This window comes from Pinus tabuliformis, chromosome J (genome assembly GCF_031772625.1).
Source record: "Pinus tabuliformis cultivar Carrire ecotype Pingquan chromosome J, CPIR1, whole genome shotgun sequence".
In the NCBI taxonomy this organism is placed as follows: Eukaryota; Viridiplantae; Streptophyta; class Pinopsida; order Pinales; family Pinaceae; genus Pinus; species Pinus tabuliformis.
Window position 1 is genome coordinate 897,598,942 of NC_142295.1, and position 23,447 is coordinate 897,622,388.

General features: G+C 39.3%; 1 protein-coding gene across 1 annotated transcript; it reads right to left on the bottom strand.

Moving 5' to 3' along the window:
• Nucleotides 1–284: 284 nt before the first annotated feature.
• On the bottom strand, nucleotides 285–20,291 carry LOC149229572 (transcription factor MYBS3-like). Its single transcript, XM_089381070.1, is given in 3 exon segments — nucleotides 285–682; nucleotides 19,978–20,079; nucleotides 20,149–20,291. Coding segments are annotated over 3 exon segments (618 nt in total). The 5' UTR covers nucleotides 20,267–20,291.
• Nucleotides 20,292–23,447: the final 3,156 nt, after the last annotated feature.

A 23,447-nucleotide genomic window follows, 5' to 3' on the forward strand; every position in this document is an offset into this window, starting at 1 on the left:
CAGACTACACTAATGACATTGCTGCTGGAACTCAAACTACTGCTTTCATTGAGAGATGGTTTGGCCTGAAAAGTTGATTGTCTAGAGGGGGGTCTTCCATGTAATTTGAGTGACAGTTCAGAGGGTTTTATTGCAGAAGCAGTTGCAACACTGCTGAGGCTTAACTGGGATAACCCTATGCATTCGTCCATTTTTATTGGAGTAGTTTGCATCACAGTTGTTGGCTTATAAACATTGGAATTTTGTGATATTATGGGTCTAAAAGTGTGCCATATGGGGAACCTCTATGGTACATAAGGGGTAACAAAACCTAGGAACACTGTGAGAGCAGAAGTTGTTTCATCAACATGAGGAAAAAGAGTTTCTACATCTGTAGAGTTTGCAGAATTATCACCTGATTCCGCTTCTTCTTGATCAGAGATCGACTGTGATGAAAATACAAGTAAGGTAGGTGAAGGTAATGGACCACTGATAGGTTCAGCAGTGATATCAAACAGGCTAGAATGTCATTACCTTCTGGTTAGATTATTCTGCCTAATAAAATACTTTTGTGCATGACTAGCAACCTGAGTAGGAGTTCTTGTAGGCACAAAGTTTCTTGATATACCTCTCCAATCACCCTTTCCAAGCCTTTGACAGCCAATAAGAAACATGTCGTGTTCCTCTTCAGTCCATGGAACCCCTGAGATCATGAGATAGTATAAACATTGAATTCTTTAGTAATCATTAAGCAAGATGATGAGCCATAGAAATGGGTAACTATGTGGGCTCATTTTGCCTATTATTCTCATTTAATAAACCATTCTCCATAGTTTTATGCATGCTTTTGAATATATTTATGTTAATTGAGCGAATGGGAATAGTCACTTTACCATAAAGTCTAATACGTGCTTCTTGCATATTTTTGGACATTTTTGGACCAAGATCAGGCATTTATGAGCAGATTGGCAGCCAAATTCGAAGAAACAAGGCTAAGGATTTATAGGAGGGGTTTCACCTGCACTAAATGACCCTTCCTTGAGTTCTCCACCATCAGCTTGGAGTTTAACAGCCCACCAAAGATGATTTCAAGGGGTAGTCGAGCAAAGTGAAGTGGTTGTTAACTACAGTTTTGGGCAGCCAAGCTCCTAAAGTTAAGGAGGACTGTTGGGAGTCCTCGTGGGCATAAATAGGAAGGCTTCAAGCCTTAGTAGTTTAGCCATTTGATAGTCTATTTTCGCACTTTAGTGCAGCCTTGTAATCAGCACATTTTTGAGTTCTTCTTGCAGACAGTTTTTGTGATGTAACTATTATTTTTTTATCAATGAAGATGAATCCAGCTTTGAACCAGCTCTAAGCTTTCTTTAGAGGCTGTAGCTCTTGGGGTTGGGCCCAACCCAAATTCCCAGTACATCCTTTGTGTACTTTTATGTGTTTTTACTGCATTCATAGAATAATTTCTGTTATATAAGTTAAATCTTGCTTTGTTACTTAGGTTGTTTTTGATGATTAAGATAGTTGTTCTTACTTCAGATTGATTTGATAGTTTGGTAACAGAAAAGATCCACAAAAAGGCTACCAAGCAGTCCTTGATCTCATTTCTCCCTCCTTGGGACCATGAACTGAGACCAAGGCACACTTGCTGCCACAAAAACATTGTTTTTTCCTTCCAATGCAATTGCTAGTGTTAGATTTCTAGTTGGAGAAGTTGATATCAGTGGTATTTTCATGCTTAGATTTTTTCTTGCTTAGTTTACATAGCTTTCTTGCATGATTTCCTATCTATAAAATTTTGTTCATCACGTTTCTAGTTTTTAGGTCAAAATTAGGTCAAAATAGATAAATCTCTGTTTTTTAGTCTTTGCTTGGATCAGTTTCAGAAAGAAGTAGGAACCCTTCTAGTCTCTTGGCAGAATGGCACGGCACGCATGGATCCTATAGTTTACCCATACCCTTTGCATAGTTGGAAAGCTCTGTTGTTTGTGTGATGTGGCATCGTCTCCTCCATCATACAACCTGCTCCAGTCTCTCTCTCAAGATTTCCTTCACCTATTCACCATACTTTCCCAACTTGCCCTTATTTCTACCTTTTTGTGCAACATTTCTTTCTCCATCTTTGAACAAATCCAACCATCTTCATCACTCCTGAGCTTCATTTACCAGGTCCTAAATCCCTTAACATCCCTATCCATCCTTCATTTCCAATTTCCCACCATTTTTCCACCATCAACCCTCTAAAAACCACTTTCAGCCTGTTCCTGTAGAACTTCCTGTAGATCCCCTGCAGCCTCCTATAGAAGTTCACGCGAGCGATTTTTCGAGATATAAGCATGGTGGAAATCTGCAAAAAGGTGCTAGGGACCCCTTAGCTCCTCTCCACACCTTCCCAACCTCCTGCAAATGCTCACTCCATTTTCTCTCGCCAATAAACCTCTGCATAGTCAAAAATAGTTAAAACACATGCATAATAATTCTGCATAAAAATTGCTCAAAAATACAAAAAGATGATGTCTCCATATTTTCCTTCAGAAGTAGCTTAAACACATGCATTTTACCTTTGCAATAGTCAATGGCATCCATTTCAGTAGCTTACATCTCTTTTATTGCACAAGTAGGGTTAGTCGATAAAACTAGGGTTTGCTAGGGTTTACATTTCCTTTCAGCTTTCATCTTCCTTCTGCAAATAGACTAGCCTCTTTTGAGTTAGTTTTCATCAATCACAGTTAAAAGATTCTTCTAAGAACTCATAGAAGTTGGCTTAAGCTCCTAGTGAACTTATGCCAGCTGATCAAGTGACAGCCTGCAATAAGAGCTAGTACTTGTGCATATAGCACCGTCGCTTCCAAGTTTGTTACAAATTACCAGGTTGATAAAATTAAAGTAGGGAGTTCCAGGAGTTGCAGCATCATTGCTGAAATACTGGAGCTCACCATCTTTTTGGCGTCGTTGCCGAGGAAGCATCAAAGTATTTGTGATTACTGCTTTTCTTCTATTTTCTACTGCAACCTTCTGCTAAGTAGTTTATTTCAGCAAGAGTAGAGTAGTTATTTCATTTCAGTTCTACAATTTCAATTCTGCAAGCGTAGATTAGACATTTCCTGCTTTCATTTCAATTCCGTAATTTCATTTCAGCAAAATATATTAGACATTTCCTGCTTTCATTTCAATTCTGCAATTTCATTTCAGCAAAATAGATTAATCCTTTCCTACTTTCATTTCAATTCTGCATTATCATTTCAGCAAGATAGATTTTAGTTAGTTGCAATTTTTTGTTCAATCAATTTTAGTTTTGCAGGTACAAGTAGAAAAAAAAAAACAAAAACCAACCAAAAAGATTTCCTTTCATGCCTCGTAGGAGTACAGAAATTCATAAAAATGCTTGCCAAACACCCCCACTGCTTCACACAGCCAACCTTCTCTCTTCTTCGGTGGCTGCAATCAAGAAACACCCTTAGGTAACAGCAAGACATATTTGAAGAACCTATAGGGGAGAAGAAGAAGAAAACATTCCTCTGGAGCCAATGGCTGAAAACAGAAATGTTGGGAGCAGTACATTTTCTTCCAACTCATCCACTGAAGGTGAAATTGGAAACATGTGGGAAGATTTCAAGAGCGAGATGAGGCAGATGATTGCCATGCATATCAAAAGATATCAAGAGGAAGCAGAGAGGGATTTGGCCATTTTTTGTCCCAAGTGCACCAGAAATCATCCTAGGAACGAATGTCCATTGCACTCCATAGAAGTGTGTTTTGTCTGTGAAGAAGGCCATCCTACGAATCAGTGCCCTTCCTTGCCCGGAATTAAAGTTGTATATCAGAGAGCCGAAGGTGCCACTAAACCACTCTATTTCATGAACCAAAGGAGGCCACATGGACCCAGACCTTACCAGCAAGGAATGCAAGGGACATCCCAGACTTATTATAACCCCAATCAAGCCACGTCCATGCCTTCTTAGGGTCCCCCTGCTCATCCTTCCTGGTCCACACCCCCTCCTTGGTCGTATCCATCTCAATACCATACTCAACTTGATGCTCATTCATTTCATTCTCATGCTCAGCCACAACCTCAATGGAATGCACCTCATCACGGGTGGAGGCCCCAATACAACTCTCCTCCCACTCTTTTGCCTCCACCACCTGCTCAACCGCAACCATCGCCTCCTGCTCCACCAAGGCAGCCCCAAATGCCTGCTCAACTGAACCTGAACCCAAATAACAAGCAGGCTTAGCAAGTATATAGTGGGAAACCACCTGCCCAACAACAACCCCATCCACATCCATCTCAAATATACACCCCCACTCAACTTCCCGTCCCACCATTTCCAAACCCGCACATTGAAGTAGCTCAACCAAATTACAATGCTGAGGTACAACATTTCCAAACAAATCCTATTGAGCTCAATGATATTCACCATAGCTCAGGAAGAGTATTGCAAAAAATAGATTATATTGAAAGCATTGAATGACCACACCCAGCAAAAGAAGATTCAAAAGAGGAGATCAAAGGACCATGGGCTGCACTTGATGAAGAGAAGACATCAAAATCAGAGATTGAGAGAGCTCCCTCATGGTTACCATCAAATCCTCCATGTATTCAAGAGAAAAATCAGCAAAAATAGGAAGATGTGAAGGTCCTAATAGAAGAAGACATGAAGAATGATCCAGATTAGAAAAAGGACCAAGGACACCACTGCTATATTGAGATATGGTTCCAGATGGTCACTAAGTTGCAGCAGTACTCTCTTCCTCAACTATGCTTGATCCCTTCAAAGTCAAATCATTTGGTCTCTAAAATCTGGATACCTGTCAAAGCATGCATTTCAAGCCTCCACATCATTTTGTCTACCATATTGATGTGCACATGGCTCCATTGGAAGTATTCTTATACCTGAAAATGATTTTGTTTTTCAAGTAGGGTAGGGTAGAGGAAAAAAAAAAAAACTAAGGTGAAAACCTCCTCGGAGGCGCCTTATATTAGCTCATTGATTGAAAACCTCCATAAGGTAGTCAATGGATTGGAAAAAAAAAAAAAGAGAGAGAAAAAATAAACCTAATTTTTGCTGAATAAATTGCAGGTTGCAAGAAAGTCATTACAGATTTTAGGAGGATCGCGCAAGACAAAAACAGAGGACATGACCAAGCTGCATGCATCCCTCACAGTCCATTCCTCCATCACTGTTACCCTTTCCCAAGATTTGGTCTCATTTGGTCTAAAATTTCACCTCCTACAGGAAACTTTGTATCTTCTACAGGAGGATCCTGTAGAATCTACAGAAAAGCCAAAATCGATCTCAGAAGAGGACCCGAGGGTTGGAAATCTATCTATGAGGCCTATGAACCTCCCTGCCTCCATCCATCGCCCTATGTCACCTTTTCCATCTCTGTACACCTTCATTACACTCGTTTTTACCTCCCTGCATAGTCACACACAAAAATTATGTTTCCTTCATACTCCAAACACAAACAAAAAATTTTAATGACAAATCAAAGCAGCAGCCTTTTTCACTCACCATACCTGATACCTTCCATCTTTGATTCCTTATCAGTCGAGACCCTCGTCAGCAGTTGTAGCCCCACTCAATTATTAGCTTGAATTTCAGAAGGAGAAGCAGCTATAGAAAATCCTACAGGATTCCTGTAGCAGCTGATCCCTCTGAAACACATACTCTAGAGACAAGGTCAGCAAAGTATGGCATATGAAACATGCATGGAGCTCTATTTGAATGTGTGAACATCAGAAACAGCCCGAGGCCGAGCATGTAGAGCGCAAGCAGCAACAGCAATGAAGAAATGGATTCCGAAATCTGAAATATGCATAACACAGCCGCAACTGCACAGGTAAGTGCCTAAACCTATTCCTCAATTACATGAATCATATTTCAAGGCTATGTGACTATGGGAATGGTTCAGATTGAATGTAATCAGTGGCAAAGTTAATTGGCTACCCTAGTTCAGTTGATCCTTGTGGAATTCAAATGAGCCCCGTCAAATTCAAAACTGCCAATCAGATACGCAGCCAACACGTGTGGTGTGTCCATTCAGGAAGAAATATTCGGGACTGGTAGTGGTGGCAGCGGATAACAGGAGTAAGGGAGGTGATGGTAGTCAGACGGCATGTAGAAACATTATAACCATGATGTAGGATCAACAGTCCGGTCTGGCCACCTCATCTCCTCATCACGAATCACGCCAGCAGTTAAAATACAGCTTAGTTAAGACATTCACCACCCTTTGTTCATTTTGCATTCACGATGTTCTCAACTGGAGTACGGACCTACCACTTCTAAAGCAGCTAACCAGTCATCCTCCGCCAGTTTTCTACCTGTTTTTCAAAGATCTCCCGCCTATCAAACTCTACAGGAGCACAGTTTCATTCTACAGGAGTCGGGTGACTTCTACAGGAAGGTTTCTACAGGAAAGGCAGAGAATAGCTCTGCAAAAAGAAAACCTGGGATTTTCGTTGAAATTCAGGCTCAAAACAAGGTAGGCTCGGGAAAACTTCTTTGTGCATGATTTTTTTGAGTAAGGTGATGAATTGAGCACGGCATTAGATTGAAAAAGAGAGTAAAAGTATGCCTGCACATTGAAAAAAGTGAAAGTCTGCCTGGATATTTCACTGAGTCTACACAGTTTCTTTTTTTCTCTGCATCCGAAATCTCCTCATCATGCTTCAAATTCTCCTGTAAGGAAGATACATGCAGTAGTAGAGGCCAACCTATGTGTGTGAAAAAAAAATGAATCTACATATCTATCTATGTGCTGAGAAAAGAACCTGTGTCCTTATCCTCTGTTCTGTAAAAAAATTTCCTTTTCATAAAGAGACAGTCAAATTCAAGGTGACAACAGTTTAAAATAAGGGAATTATTGCCATTTGATGTTGTAAGGAAGCACACGGGAAATTCCTTCTTCGATTTAGAAAAAAACCGAATTTAGCTATCCTCTGTTTCAGTGTTGACTGTTTTTTTCTCACCTGAGCATTTTTCTCTGGTTAAAACACAAAAAAGAAGCACTCAACACCATGCCAGGAGGATTCATAAGGAAAGAACCTTTAAACTCTAGCAAATTGTATGAGCACCCTGAGGTGGTGGACCTCTTCACTAGGGCAAACTGGATATCCTTGTTTGACATAATTCAAGGTTATGATGAGGAGGTAACCGAAGAGTTTTTGATGTCCCTAAGACCACATTCGAAGACACATGCCACAGTTAGCTTTAGGGGTTTGACCCTAGAACTTACACCCGATTCCATCAATAGAATTACCAGTCTCCCATTGGGGCTCCCTTGGAGTAAAGAGGAGAAATCATTGGGACAAGTTGCTACGAAGGCATTTTTTCTACCTAAGGAGCATCCTGTAGAAGATAAAAATGGGGTTAGAAGGACAAACTTGCCTCCTCTCTGGAGTGAAGTTAGTTACCAAATAATGAAGTATATCACATGTGAAGGGAGATTCAACATCATTTATGGTTATCATTTTAGGTTGTTACATGAATTGAGGTATGGGATGGACTTGCCTCCAGCTAGAAAACTGAGCATCCCATATTTCCTCCTTCAGTCTTTAATTGAATGTAGTACAAAGCTAAATGCAGGGGTCCCAGATCAGTTTGCCCACCATGGACTCATCAAACTGTTGGTGGAAGAAGTTTTACATGCCTATACTATCCCCATAGCTTGGGAAATCTTCAGAAACATGTCCAGGGATGATGACATCAGAACTTTGGCTGAGAACATCAGTCCATCTAGCAGAAAGAGGGAGAGCCGCAAGCTGATGTTGAGATGTTAAGAGAACTGCTGCAAGAAAGGGAGTCTCAAGCAACAGAAGAAGTGCAGGGGTTAAAACAACAGTTGCAAGAAAAAGAAGCCCAACTAGCCTGCATGGCCAGCTGGGCAATAGAAGCCTTACAATGTAGACAACCTGCTAAATCCTATGCATTATATCTTAAAGACCAATGGTTACAATTTCAAATTAACAAATTGGCCCAAAGGGGCACTATCCCATTCTAGAATTACAATCAGTTTGTGCATTTGTGTGACAGTAGCTCAGCTAAAGATAAGGCCAAGTTAGCAAAATTCTATTTACACAACTTGGCACTTCCTAACATGAATCTATGGGACCCAAACACTGCATTAGGAGATCTGCAACTCATGGCCATGGCTTCTCGGTTAAGCCATGAGGAAAATAGAGTAGTAAAGATTCAGAAGATTATGACCAGGGAACTAAGTGAGCCACTCATGATAAGGGCAGAACCAAAAGAACCCTCAACTCTCATATATTCCCATCGGCACCTTGCAGACAACCCTCACATTGCACCTAACTATGTTGAAAGGCAAGCTCAGGCCATTGCTCACTTTGAAGATATGGAAAGATTGTTTGGTGATAACTGCATTCATGCTTGCACAAGGAGATGGAATACACTGTCCCATAGTCTGAAAATAAGGGAGTATCACTACCCAACCATAATGAGGGAGGCTATGAGAAGAGTACCCCTATACAAACAACCAATGCAGAACTTGCAAGCCAATTGGATTGGCCTTAAGTTCAGGCCTCCACTACTGCTAGGGCTGTTAGAAGGGGTCAAGCAAGAAGAGCAGCAAAGACAATGGGAGGAAGTAGACAGAAAGCCAGGTTTTCATGACAGAGTAGAGGAAATCACCTCAGAGGCATGGGATGTTAGAGAGGTAGTCAGAGCAATCAAAGATGATGAATTGGATTAGTTGCTCAGAGGATGAGCAACACATTCAGCAGGGGGATGATGATGAGCCCCGGAAATGAGTAACTATATGGGTTCATTTTGCCTATTATTCTCATTTAATCCACCATTCTCCATAGTTTTATGCATGCTTTTGAATATATTTATGTTAATTGATTAAATGGGAATAGTCACTTTACCATAAACTCTAATACGTGCTTATTGCATATTTTTGGACATTTTTGGACCAAGATCAGGCATTTATGAGCAGATTGGCAGCCAAATTCGAAGAAACAAGGCTGAGGATTTATAGGAGGGGTGTCTCCTACACTAAATGACCCTTCCTCGAGTTCTCCACCATTAGCTCGAAGTTCAACAGCCCACCAAAGATGATTTCAAGGGACAGCTCAGCAGAGTGAAGTGGTTGTTAACTGCAGTTTTGGGCAGCCAAGCTCCTAAAGTTAAGGAGGACTGTTGGGATTCCTTGTGAGCATAAATAGGAAGGCTTCAAGCCTTAGTAGTTTAGTCATTTGATAGTCTATTTTAGCACTTTAGTGCAGCCTTGTAATCAGCACATTTTTTAGTTCTTCTTCCAGACAATTTTTGTGATGTAACTATTATTTTTTTATCAATGAAGATGAATCCAGCTTTGAACCAGCTCTGATCTTTCTTAGGAGGTTGTAGCTCTTAGGTTTGGGCCCAACCCAAGTGCCCAGTACCTCCTTTGTGTACTTTTATGTGTTTTTACTACATTCATAGAATAATTACTATTATATAGGTTAAATCTTGCTTTGTTACTTAGGTTGTTTTTGATGATTAAGATAATTGTTCTTGCTTCAGGTTGATTTGACAATTTGGTAATAGAAAATATCCACAAAAAGGCTACCAAGTAGTCCTTGATCTCATTTCTCCCTCCTTGGGACCATGAACTGACACCAAGGCACACTTGCTGCCACAAAAACACTGTTTTTTCCTTCCAATGCAATTGCTAGTGTTAGATTTCTAGTTGGAGAAGTTGATATCAGTTGTGTTTTCATGCTTAAATTTGTTCTTTCTCATTTTACATAGCTTTCTTGCATGATTTCCTGTCTATAAAATTCTGTTCATCACGTTTCTAGTTTTTAGGTCAAAATTAGGTCAAAATAGATAAATCTCTGTTTTTTTAGTCTTTGCTTGGATCAGTTTTAGAAAGAAGTGTGTAGAAAACCTGTAAGACACTCCAACCTACCCTTCCTCCATCATACAACCTGCTCCAGTCTCTCTCTCAAGATTTCCTTCACCCATTCGCCATACTTTCCCAACTTGCCCTTATTTCTACCTTTTTGTGCAACATTGCTTTCTCCATCTTTGAACAAATCCAACCATCTTCATCACTCCTGAGCTTCGTTTACCAGGTCCTAGATCCCTCAACATCCCTATCCATCCTTAATTTCCACTTTCCCACCATTTTTCCACCATCAACCCTCTAAAAACCACTTTTAACCTGTTCCTGTAGAACTTCCTATAGAATTTCCTGTAGATCCACTGCAACCTCCTGTAAAAGTTCACACGAGCGATTTTTTGAGATCTGAGCATGGTGGAAATCTCCAGAAGGGTGCTAGGGACCCCTTAGGTCCTCTCCACACCTTCCCAACCTCCTGTAAATGCCCACTCCATTTTCTCTCGCCAATAAACCTTTGCACAGTCATAAATAGTTAAAACACATGCATAATAATTCTGCATAAAAATTGCTCAAAAATACAAAAAGATGATTTCTCCATATTTTCCTTTAGAAGTAGCTTAAACAAATGCATTTTACCTTTGCAATAGTCAATGGCATCCATTTCAGTAGCTTACATCTCTTTTCTTGCACAAGTACGATTAATCGGTAAACTAGGGTTTGCATTTCCTTTCAGCTTTCATCTTCCTTCTGCAAATAAACTAGCCTCTTTTGAGTTAGCTTTCATCCATCACAGTTAAAAGCTTCTTCTAAGAACTCATAAAAGTTGGCTTAAGCTCCTAATGAACTTGTGCCAGTTGATCAAGTGACAGCCGGTAGTAAGAGCTAATACTTGTGCATATAGCATTGTCGCTTCCAAGTTTGTTACGAATTACCGGGTTGATAAAAGTAAAGTAGGGAGTCCCAAGAGTTGCAGCATCATTGCTGCAATACTAGACCTCACCATCCTTTGGCACCGTTGCCAGGGAAGCGTCAGAGTATTTGTGATTACTGCTTTTCTTCTATTTTCTACTGCAATCTTCTGCTAAGTAGTTTATTTCAACAAGAGTAGAGTAGTTGTTTCATTTCAGTGCTACAATTTCAATTTTGCAAGCATAAATTAGACATTTCTTGCTTTCATTTCAATTTCGCAATTTCATTTCAGAAAAATAGATTAGACATTTCCTGCTTTCATTTCAATTATGTAATTTCATTTCAGCAAAATAGATTAGTCCTTTCCTGCTTTCATTTCAATTCTGGATTTTCATTTCAGCAAAATAGATTTCAGTTAGTTGCAATTTGTTGTTCAATAAATTTCAATTTTGCAGGTACAAGCATAAAAAAACAAAAACCAACCAAAAATATTTCCTTTCATGCCTCGTAGGAGTAGAGATAATTCAAAAAAATGATTGCCAAACAACCCCACTGCTTCGCACAGCCAACCTTCTCTCTTCTTCGGTGGCTACAATCAAGAAACACCCTTAGGTAACAGCAAGACATATTTGTAGAACCTATAGGGGAGAAGAAGAAGAAAACATTCCTGTGGAGCCAATGGCTGAAAACAAAAATGTTGGGAGCAGTGTCTTTTCTTCAAACTCATCCATTGAAGGTGAAATTGGAAACATGTGGGAAGATTTCAAGAGCGAGATGAGGCAGATGCTTGCCATGCATATCAAAAGATATCAAGAGGAAGCAAAGAGGGCTTTGGCCATTTTTTGTCCCAAGTGCACTAGAAAGCATCCTAGGAACGAATGTCCATTACACTCCATAGAAGTGTGTTTTGTCTGTGAAGAAGGCCATCCTACGAATCAGTGCCTTTCCTTGCCCGAAATTAAAACTGCATATCAGAGGGCCGAAGGTGCCACTGAACCACTCTATTTCATGAACCAAAGGAGGCCACATGGACCCACACCTTACCAGCAGGGAATGCAAGGGACATCCCAGACTTTTATAACCCCAATCAAACCAAGTCCATGCCTTCTTGGGGTCCCCCTACTCATCCTTCCTGATCCACACCCCCTCCTTGGTCGTATCCATCTCAATACCATACTCAACCTACTGCTCATTCGTTTCATTCTCATGCTCAGCCACAACCTCAGTGGAATGCACCTCATCAGAGGTGGAGGCCCCAATATAACTCTCCTCCCGCTCTTTTGCCTCCACCACCTACTCAATCACAAGCATCACCTCCTGCTCCACCAAGGCAACCCCAAATGCCTGCTCAAGCAAACCTGAACCCAAATAACAGGTAGGCTCAGCAAGTATATAGTGGGAAACCACCTGCCCAACCAAAACCCCATCTACATCCATCTCAAATATCCACTCCCACTCAACTTCCCGTCCGACCATTTCCAAACTCGCACATTGAAGTAGCTCAACCAAATTACAATGCTGAGGTACAACATTTCCAAACAACTCCTATTGAGCTCAATGATATTCACCATAGCTCAGGAAGAGTATTGAAAAAAAGAGATTATATTGAAAGCATTGAAGGACCACACCCAGCAAAAGAAGATTCAAAAGAGGAGATCAAAGGACCATGGGCTGCACTTGATGAAGAGAGGACATCAAAATCAGAGATTGAGAGAGCTCCCTCATGGTTACCATCAAATCCTCCATGTATTCAAGAGAAAAATCAACAAAAAGAGGAAGATGTGAAGGTCCTGATAGAAGAAGACATGAAGAATGATCGAAATCAGCGAAAGGACCAAGGACACCACAGCTATATTGAGATATGGTTCCAAACAGTCACTAAGTTGCAGTAGTACTTTCTTCCTCAACCATGTGTGATCCCTTCAAAGTCAAATCATTTGGTCTCTAAAATCCGGATACCTATCAAAGCATGCATTTCAAGCCTCCACATCATTTTGTCTACCATCTTGATGTGCACATGGCTCCATTGGAAGTATTCTTATACCTGAAAATGATTTTTTTTTTCAAGTAGCGTAGGGTAGGGTAAAAAAAAAAAAATGAAAAACAAAATATAAGGTGAAAACCCCATCGAAGACGCCTCAGATTGGCTCATTGATTGAAAATCTCCATAAGGCGGTCAATGGGTTGGAAAAAAAAAAGAAGAAGAAGAAGTAGTAAACCTAATTTCTGTTGAATAAATTGCAGGTTGCAGGAAGATCATTACAGGTTTAAGGAGGATCACGCAAGACAAAAATAGAGGACATGACTAGGCGGAATGCATCCCTCACAGTCCATTCCTCCATCACCGTTACCCTTTCCCAAGATTTGGTCTCATTTGGTCTGAAATTTCACCTCCTACAGGAAACTCTGTATCTTCTACAGGAGGATCTTGTAGAATCTACAGAAAAGCCAAAATCGATCTTAGAAGAGAACCCAAGGGTTGGAAATCTGTCTATGAGGCCTATGAACTTCCCTACCTCCATCCATCACCCTACGTCACCTTTTCCATCTCTATACACCTTCATTACACTCGTTTTTATCTCCCTGCACAATCACACACAGAAATTTTGTTTCCTTCATACTGCAAACACAAACAAAAAATTTTAATGACAAATCAAAGCAGCAGCCTTTTTCACTCACCATACCTGATACCTTCCATCTATGATTCCTTATCAGCTGAGACCCTCATCAGCAGTTGTAGCCCTACTCAGTTATTAGCTTGAATTTCAAAAGGAGAAGCAGCTACAGGAAATCCTACAGGATTCCTGTAGCAGCTGATCCCTCTGAAACACATACTCCAGAGATAGGGTCAGCAAAGTATGGCATATGAAACATGCATGGAGCTCTGTTTGAACATGTGAACATCAGCAACAGCCCGAGGCTGAGCATGCAGAGTGCAAGCAACAACAGCAATGAAGAAATGGGTTCCAAAATCTGAAATATGCATAACACGGACGCAACTGCACAGGTAAGTGCCTAAACCTATTCCTTAATTACATGAATCATATTTCAAGGTTGCGTGACTATGGGAATTTTTTGGATTTAATGGAATTGGTGGCCAAGTTAACTGGCCACCCTAGTTCAGTTACACATCCTCGTGGAATTCAAACGAGCCCCGTCAAATTCAAAACTGTCGATCAAATACGCAGCCAACACGTGTGGTATGTCCATTCATGAAGAAATATTTAGGACTGGTAGTGGTGGCGGTGGATGACAGGAGTAAGGGAGGTGATGGCGGTCAGACGGCATGTAGAAACATTATGACCGTGACATAGGATCAACGGTCTGGTCTGGCCACCTCATCTACTCACCACGAATCACGCCAGCAGTTAAAAGACAGATCAGTTAAGACATTCATCACCCTTTGTTCATTTTTCATTCATGACATTCTCAACTGGAGTATGGACCTACCACTTTCAGAGTAGCTAACCAATCGTCCTCCGCCAATTTTCTGCCTGTTTTCAAAAATCTCCTGCCTATCGGGATCTACAGGAACACAGTTTCATTCTACAGGAGCCAGGCGACTTCTACAGGAAGGTTTCTAAAGGAAAGGCAGAGAACAACTCTGTAAAAAGAAAACCCGGGATTTTTGTCGAAATTCAAGCTCAAAACAAGGTAGGCTTGGGAAAAATTCTCTGTGCATGATTTGTCTGAGTAAGGTGATGAATTGAACACGGCATTAGATTGAAAAAGAGAGTAAAAGTCTACCTACACATTGAAAAAAGTGAAAGTCTGCCTGCATATTTCACTGAGTCTACACAGATTCTTTTTTTCTCTGCATCTGAAATCTCCTCATCATTATTCAAATTCTTGTGTAAGGAAGATACATCAACAGTAGAAGCCAGCCTGTGTGTGTGAAAAAGAAACGAATTTGCATATCTATCTATGTGCTGAGAAAAGAACTTGTGTCCTTCTCCTTTGTTCTGTAAAAGAAATTTCCTTTTCATAAACAGATAGTCAAATTCAGGGTGACAACAATTTAAAATAGAGGAATTATTGCCATTTGATGTTGTAAGGAAGCACACGGGAAATTCCTTCTTGGGTTCAGAAAAAACCGAATTCAGTTATCCTATGTTTCAATGTTCACTGTTTTTTTTATCACTTGAGCATTTTTCTCTGGTTAAAAAACAAAAAAGAAGCACTCAACACCATGCCAGGAGGATTCATAAGGAAAGAACCTTTAAACTCTAGCAAATTGTATGAGCACCCTGAGGTCATGGACCTCTTCACTAGAGCAAACTAGATATCCTTCTTTGATAGAATTCAGGGTTATGATGAGGAGGTAACCGAAGAGTTTTTGATGTCCCTAAGACCACATTCGAAGACACATGCCACAGTTAGTTTTATGGGTTTGACCCTAGAACTTACACCTGATTCCATCAGTAGAATTACCAGTCTCCCATTGGGGCTCCCTTGGAGTAAAGAGGAGAAATCATTGGGACAAGTTGCTACGAAGACATTTTTTCTGCCTGAGGAGCATCCTGTAGAAGATAAAAATGGGGTTAGAAGGACAATCTTGCCTCCTCTCTGGAGTGAGGTTAGTTACCAAATAATGAATTATATCACATGTGAACGGAGGTTCAACATCATTTATGGTTATCATTTCAGATTGTTACATGAATTGAGGTATGGGATGGACTTGCCTCCAGCTAGAAAATTGAGCATCCCATATTTCCTCCTTTAGTCTTTAATTGAATGTGGTACAAAGCTAAATGCAGGGGTCCCAGATCAGTTGGCCCACCATGGGCTCATCAAACTATTAGTGGAAGATGATTTACACACCTATACTATCCCCATAGCTTGGGAGATCTTCAGAAACATGTCCAAGGATGATGACATCAGAACTTTTCCTGAGAACATTAGCCCATCTAGCAGAAAGAGGGAGAGCCGCAAGCTGATGTTGAGATGTTAACAAAATTGCTGCAAGAAAGGGAGTCTCAGGCAGCAGAAGAAGTGTAGGGGTTAAAACAACAGTTGCAAGAAAAAGAAGCTCAACTGGCTTGCATGGCCAGCTGGGCAATAGAAGCCTTACAATGTAGGCAACCAGCTAAATCCTATGCATTATATCTTAAATACTAATGGTTGCAATTTCAAATTAACACATTGGCCCAAAGGGGCACCATCCCATTCTAGAATTACAATCAGTTTGTGCATTTGTGTGAGAGTAGCTCAGCTGAAGATAAGACCAAGTTAACAGAATTCTATTTACACAACTTGGCACTTCCTAACATGAATCTATGGGACCCAAACACTGCATTAGGAGATATGCAACTCATGGCCATGGCTTCTTGGTTAAGCCATGAGGAAAAGAGGGCAGTAGAGATTCAGAAGATTATGACCAGGGAACTAAGTGAGCCACTCATGATAAGGGCAGAACCAAAAGATCCCTCAACTCTCATATATTCCCATCAGCACCTTGCAGACAGCCCTCACATTGCACCTGACTATGTTGAAAGGCAAGCTCAGGCCATTTCTCACTTTGAAGATATGGAAAGACTGTTTGGTGATAACTGCATTCATGCTTGCACAAGGAGATGGAATACAATGTCCCATAGTCTGAAAATAAGAGAGTACCACTACCCAACCAGAATGAGGGAGGCTATGAGAAGAGTACCCCTATACAAACAAACAATGCAGAACTTGCAAGCCAATTGGATTGGCCTTAAGTTCAGCCCTCCACTACTGCTAGGGTTGTTAGAAGGGGTCAAGGAAGAAGAGGAGCAAAGACAATGGGAGGAAGTAGACAGAAAGGTAGGATTTCATGACAGAGAAGTGGACATCACCTCAGAGGCCTAGGATGTTAGAGAGGCTGTCAGAGCAATCAAAGATGATGAACTGGATTAGTTGCTTAGAGGATGAGCAACACATTCAGCAAGGGGTGATGATGAGCCTCGGAAATGGGTAACTATATGGGCTAATTTTGCCTATTATTCCCATTTAATCCACCATTCTCTGTAGTTTTATGCATGCTTTTGAATATATTTATGTTAATTGAGCGAATGGGAATAGTCACTTTACCATAAAGTCTAATACGTGCTTATTGCAGATTTTGGGACATTTTTGGACCAAGATCAAGCATTTATGAGCAGATTGGCAGCCAAATTCGAAGAAACAAGGCTGAGGATTTATAGGAGGGGTGTCTCCTACACTAAATGACCCTTCCTCAAGTTCTCCACCATTAGCTCGGAGTTCAACAGCCCACCAAAGATGATTTCAAGGGGCAGCTGAGCAGAGTGAAGTGGTTGTTAACTGTAATTTTGGGCAGCCAAGATCCTAAAGTTAAGGAGGATTGTTGGGATTCCTCGTGGGCATAAATAGGAAGGCTTCAAGCCTTAGTGGTTTAGCCATTTTATAGTCTATTTTCACACTTTAGTGCAGCCTTGTAATCAACACATTTTTGAGTTCTTCTTGCAGACAGTTTTTGTGATGTAACTATTATTTTTTGATCAATGAAGATGAATCCAGCTTTGAACCAACTCTGAGCTTCCTTAAGAGGCTGTAGCTCTTGGGGTTGGGCCCAACCCAAGTGCCTAGTACCTCCTTTGTGTACTTTATGTGTTTTTACTGCATTCATAGAATAATTTCTATTATATAAGTTAAATCTTGCTTTGTTACTTAGGTTGTTTTTTATGATTAAGATAGTTGTTCTTGTTTCAGGTTTATTTGACAGTTTGGTAATAGAAAATATCCACAAAAATGCTACCAAGTAGTCCTTGATCTCATTTCTCCCTCCTTGGGACCATGAACTGAGACCAAGGCACACTTGCTGCCACAAAAACATTATTTTTGTCTTCCAATGCAATTGCTAGTGTTAGATTTCGAGTTGGAGAAGTTGATATCAGTAGTGTTTTCATGCTTAGATCTGTTCTTGCTCAGTTTTCATAGCTTTCTTACATGATTTCCTATCTATAAAATTCTGTTCATCACGTTTCTGGTTTTTAGATCAGAATTAGGTCAAAATAGATAAATCTTTTTTTTTAGTCTTTGCTTGGATCACTTTCAGAAAGAAGTGTGCAGAACACCTGTAAGACACTCCAACCTACCCTTCCTCCATCATACAACTTTCTCTAGTCTCTCTCGAGATTTCTTTCACCCATTCACCATACTTTCCCAACTTGCCCTAATTTCTACATTTTTGTACAACATTGCTTTCTCCATCTTTGAACAAATCCAACCATCTTCATCACTCCTGAGCTTCATTTACCAGGTCCTAGATCCCTTAGCATCCCTATCCATCCTCCATTTCCACTTTCCCACCATTTTTCCACCATCAACCCTCTAAAAACCACTTTCGGCTTGTTCCTGTAGAACTTCCTGTAGAATTTCCTATAGATCCCCTGCAGCCTCTTGTAGAAGTTCACGCGAGTGATTTTTCGAGATCTGAGCATGGTGGAAATCTCCAGAAAGGTGCTAGGGACCCCTTAGGTCCTTTCCACACCTTCCCAACCTCCTGCAAATGCCCATCAATTTTCTCTCGCCAATAAACCTCTGCACAGTCAAAAATAGTTAAAACACATGCATAATAATTCTGCATAAAAATTGCTCAAAAATATAAAAAGATGATTTCTCCATATTTTCCTTCAGAAGTAGCTTAAACACATGCATTTTACCTTTGCAATAGTCAATCGCATCCATTTCAGTAGCTTACATCTCTTTTCTTGCACAAGTAGGGTTAGTCGATAAAACTAGGGTTTTCATTTCCTTTCATCTTTCATCTTCCTTCTGCAAATAGACTAGCCTCTTTTGAGTTAGCTTTCATCCATCACAGTTAAAAGCTTATTCTAATAACTCATAGAAGTTGGCTTATGCTCCTAGTGAACTTGTGCTAGCTGATCAAGTGAGAGCCTGTAGTAAGAGCTAGTACTTGTGCATATAGCATCGTCACTTCCAAGTTTGTTACGAACTACCGGGTTGATAAAACTAAAGTAGGGAGTCCTAGAAGTTGCAGCATCATTGTTGCAATACTGGAGCTCACCACAAGAAATACACACCAACAAATTAAACTTTTTATGGCGTCACGTTAAAAGGTATTAATGCCAATAGGAAGATATTTTCTCAAACAAAATTTATGATTAAACATTAAATTTCACAGTTCAAATTCCGGAGACCCCAGGAATGAAAACAAAAGAAAATGCCAATAGGAACATATTTTCTCAGACAAATTGTATAGTTAAACATGAAATATCACACAAGAAAAGAGCAACAAAACTGAAGGGCTAAGAGATTGATTGATTTCAAGGAAAATCTAGAGAAATTCACAGCTCAAACTTCTTAAGCTTGCAAGAAAGAAGACAGTGCATGAATTTTGTTCAACTCAGACTATTTGTTGATAATCAAGAAATTCCAGAACAAAAAGCTTTTAAAATGATTGGATAAACAACTCAAGCCCATTCAAGGTTTAAAGGATGGCCAGTAGGGAAAGGCATTGATCTTTCAGGGCAAAGGTGTATAATCTCATGGAACCATCCCCCTGTCAGAATGGTACAGAGGTTCAAAGTTCAAATTATTTGGAACCCTCTACTATGATAGAGATAAAAAAAAAACCATTACCTTCCAGAAAAACAAAGACACGGAACTCTACAAATTTAAAATACTGAATAATTTATGAGAACAATCCCACAAAGAACCTAACAATTCAGAACCTCCTGTAAAATCACATACCTACATTTTCACAAAGACAAAATCATCAAGAATATAACAGTAGAAGATAAAACATTAAGCTTTGAGTCCCATAACCCACAAGATAACAACCAAATTGAAATTCAAGGAAGTTACTACAAAGATTTAACGCAAAGCCAATAAAAATTTCTAAGCCAACACAAGAAATGAGAGGAATTCAAGAACCCACTGTGTATTTGGGGAAACTCATCAAGAGAAAGCCAAACAATTTTAAGTTGAGAATCAAGAACCCGTCGCCAAAATACAAAGGGGCAAATCGTAAAGCTAACAAAGAACGCAAGAACTTGGAATTTTTATGTGAGAACGCCTAAAAGCTTGAACGAATTTTAAGAACCCAAGTCCTAAAACAGCAAAGCGTATCGACCTGAACCAAAACCGGGAAAAATCTTCAACTGGAATTAAAATTTTGTGCTTCAAAATCGAAGGAACCCAAATGATCATAACAGAGAAGAAACCTGAATTCTTCTCAAGCCCACAAAACTAAAAGTCTCGACAGTTTGGAATCCAATGTAAATCTTGTACCTTTCTTCCTCTCTCCTCGAGAATTGTTATGAACGAGGCCATCGGATACATAACCATCTGCAGAAGCAGCAACATTAGCAACTGATTCACAAGGCTCCATAGCTGAAGCTGAGGTCGGGCTGTTATTAGAGGAAGAGGCATTGTTGGAATAATGCAACAAATTTCCCATACTCACACTCTTGCGTATCGGCCCATCAGTTAGCCGAACTCCAAACAATTTCACACCACGGTTGGGGCATGTTCTGGAATTATGGCCATTGTGCCCACAGTGCGAACACTTCCTTGTCATGTTTACCGGCCTTGGAATTAATTAATCGAAATCCAAGAGACAAACAAAAAAAATGAGACAGAGCCCAATTCGTGAAATTCGGGCCCCTCATGTCTCTCTACTTCGGCTCCAAGCTCATCTTAGTCATCTCTTCTCCTAATATGGCAAGGGAGTTTATGAAGACTCATGATTTTCTTTTTGCGAGCAGACTTCCATCAATTGCAAGTAATTACTTGTTGTATAATTCTTCCGACGTTGGCTCTGCTCCATATTGCACTTATTGGAGGAAATTGGGTAAGGTTTGTAAAACTGGAGGCAAATGCTTAAGGTCTGTGTTTTACAAATGTTGAGCTCCAAAAAAGCAGTAGAGCAAGCAGCATGAACATCTATATGAGCTATAAATTATAAATTCTTTTGCATTAAGGCAGGGACTAGTTGCCGCTCAGCCCCACTTGTTTACGATACAAGTCTAAGATTACCGATAAGGCTTTTAAGTGATCCACTATTATTGAGTCAAACTTATCAAATAATTTTTAATTTTAGATTGTATAACTTTAAGAAATTATTTTTACTTTTTAAAAATAATTATCTGTGATTTTAATTGGTTATTTGTTTGTTGGTCTTATTACCAAATGTCTCATTTGGCAAACCATATGCAGGAGTACAACTAGCCAAAGTTGAACACGATGCAACTGTTGAGCCATAAGATCAATAAATTTTTAAGTTACCAGTAATTCATCGCCATATTTGTGAGGTGTCTGTGGCTTTAATGACGATTGCAACTAGGTATAAACGTGAATCTCGATTTAATTTAAAAAATAGCTACAATGCTTCCCTTACTCACTTATTAAGTATATCTTTAACTACAAATGTTTTGCTTGTGTTTCATTTTCCAAATTTATCCGGTCGAAGTCTTATATGTGAGGTTAACTATGGGTGGTCAGGAAATCAACCAAACACAATCATATTTTACCAACCAAAAGCTTCTTTTATCCACTATATGTGAGGTTAACTATGGGTGGTCAGGAAATCAACCAAACACAATCATATTTTACCCATCAAAAGCTTCTTTTATCCACTCTAAGAAGAATAGAGTTAAAAGTTAATGCTTCAACTTATTTTGATAGCGGATTTTTGAAATTGAATAGATAAGTACACAATAAAGTTCAGAAATTAATTTTGTATCTGTATTTTCTAATCAAAATTTATATGGATATAATTATTTTATTATTATAAATTTTAAATACACAGATAAAAAATATTTTAGTAAAATCAGTTAATTGTTTACATTGCTCCATATATTAAATCTAATATTTAGTTTTCTTCATATCCATTAAATTTAATAATAAATTAAGATTATATTAAGCTCAACTTTGTTGTAGTGGCCATGAACATCTATTTTTCTGCACTTTAGTAATGACTGAAAATTGTACTAAATTTCTAATAATTCAACTTAAAACACAATTTTATTTTCTCAAAACACAACCTAATACATGATCCACCTCCAACATATATGTTGAACAACCTTTTCAATGTTATTTCTTTTAACATAATTAAAATAAAAACAGTGTAAATGTAATTGCATTTTTAATCTAACAAATTGACAATAGTAGAAACTATACATGGTAATTGAGCATAATTGTACTTTTAAATTCTTTTTAAATTCTAAGTGTTCTCCATCCTATCTCTTTTAACATAATGTTGAAAAAAAAATAGAAGAATATAAAAGTAAAGATGGGATGCATTAAATGTACTTGGGCGATATCTCGCATGGCTGGGATGGCACGTTATTTGCCTCCCCACCTAGGTTCGACCCACGGAATACATGTTGCACTGTCGTCTATTGACGCAGCTATTGTAATCATCGGACTATTGTATATATTGTAAATATTGTGTTCTGGGGTTAATATAATGCTTCTGCAGAGGGATTTACCCCCCCTCATTCTTAAAAAAGATGGGATGCATTAAATACTATGAAAATTAAAGAGAAATGTGTACTTTAACTGGAAAAAATTCACATTAAAGTCAAATCGAGGACATATCAACATCAAATTAGAACATATCCCATGAAATGTAGATGAAGAGAATAATTAAATGGACTCTATTTGAAAACAATACATGTGTTAAATGTGCATGGGAAGTATGTTAGCTGAGTTTTTTCTAAATAATACAACATTTATTGCCAACACCTTATATGCACTTCACACTTCTATATTCCATAACTAGATTAAACAAAGTTAAAATTTGTGAAATTGAACCATAAGAAATATTGACATGTACTTATGTTCTCTAGGTAAATCCTCTCTGTGTAGAGAGATGATCTCTCTAGCCCAATGAGTGGGACTAGAAACCAAGGAAACTTTCCTAAATTACAACCGAAATGAGAGAAGAGGAAGGAAACCCACCTTTCTCTGATGCTATAACACACTCCTTTGTTGAAGATCTTGATTTATTGCTCCATCAACTCAGTCCTTACTACACACAGCTTTTGAATACCTGCAAAAGAGGCCAAAGACACAAAAACACATAAAAGTGCAACAAGCATAATCAAGTGTAATCCACTTAACAAATTAAGGAGCATTAAGATAAATGATGCAGTGACACAAGAATTTATAGAAAGTGAATTAGTAGTTATATATATTAATGAATAAAAGAGGAAGCATACAAACTAGGCCTTAGTGTTAGTAAGCCCTCCTTGAGTGAATATCCAAGTCCAAGCTCAAACTCTCCAAGCACTCCTTCTCCAAGCCAAAATGAATATCATGTAGGCACTATCTCAGCATAAGGTTGCAAGTAATCACAGACCAACCATTTCGGAATGAGAGAGGATGAATATATAGGCATGGAGAGGGAGTTAAGATCTCAATAGGGGAAGGCCCTCATCTCAATGAGGAAGCTCATAAGAATAAGATCAAATGGAAATATTCTACCACATCCACAATAAACAACTTCTAGTTCATCATTCTGGAAGCCTCTAGATCACGAAGCTTCTTGTCATCTTTGGGAAAACTTGCCTTTTAGGTATCAGTGTGAGTATCCAGGTAAAAATTATGTTGCGAGCATGAGACTAGTATGGTGCAACGAGCCATCAGCACAGGTAGGCATTTTTGCACTTGCACCGATCGTGAAATTAGGGTTTTTGAGATCACTTCTTTAGGGAATGCTCAAGGAACTTTTTCATCAGCTCTTGAGGGAGGATATA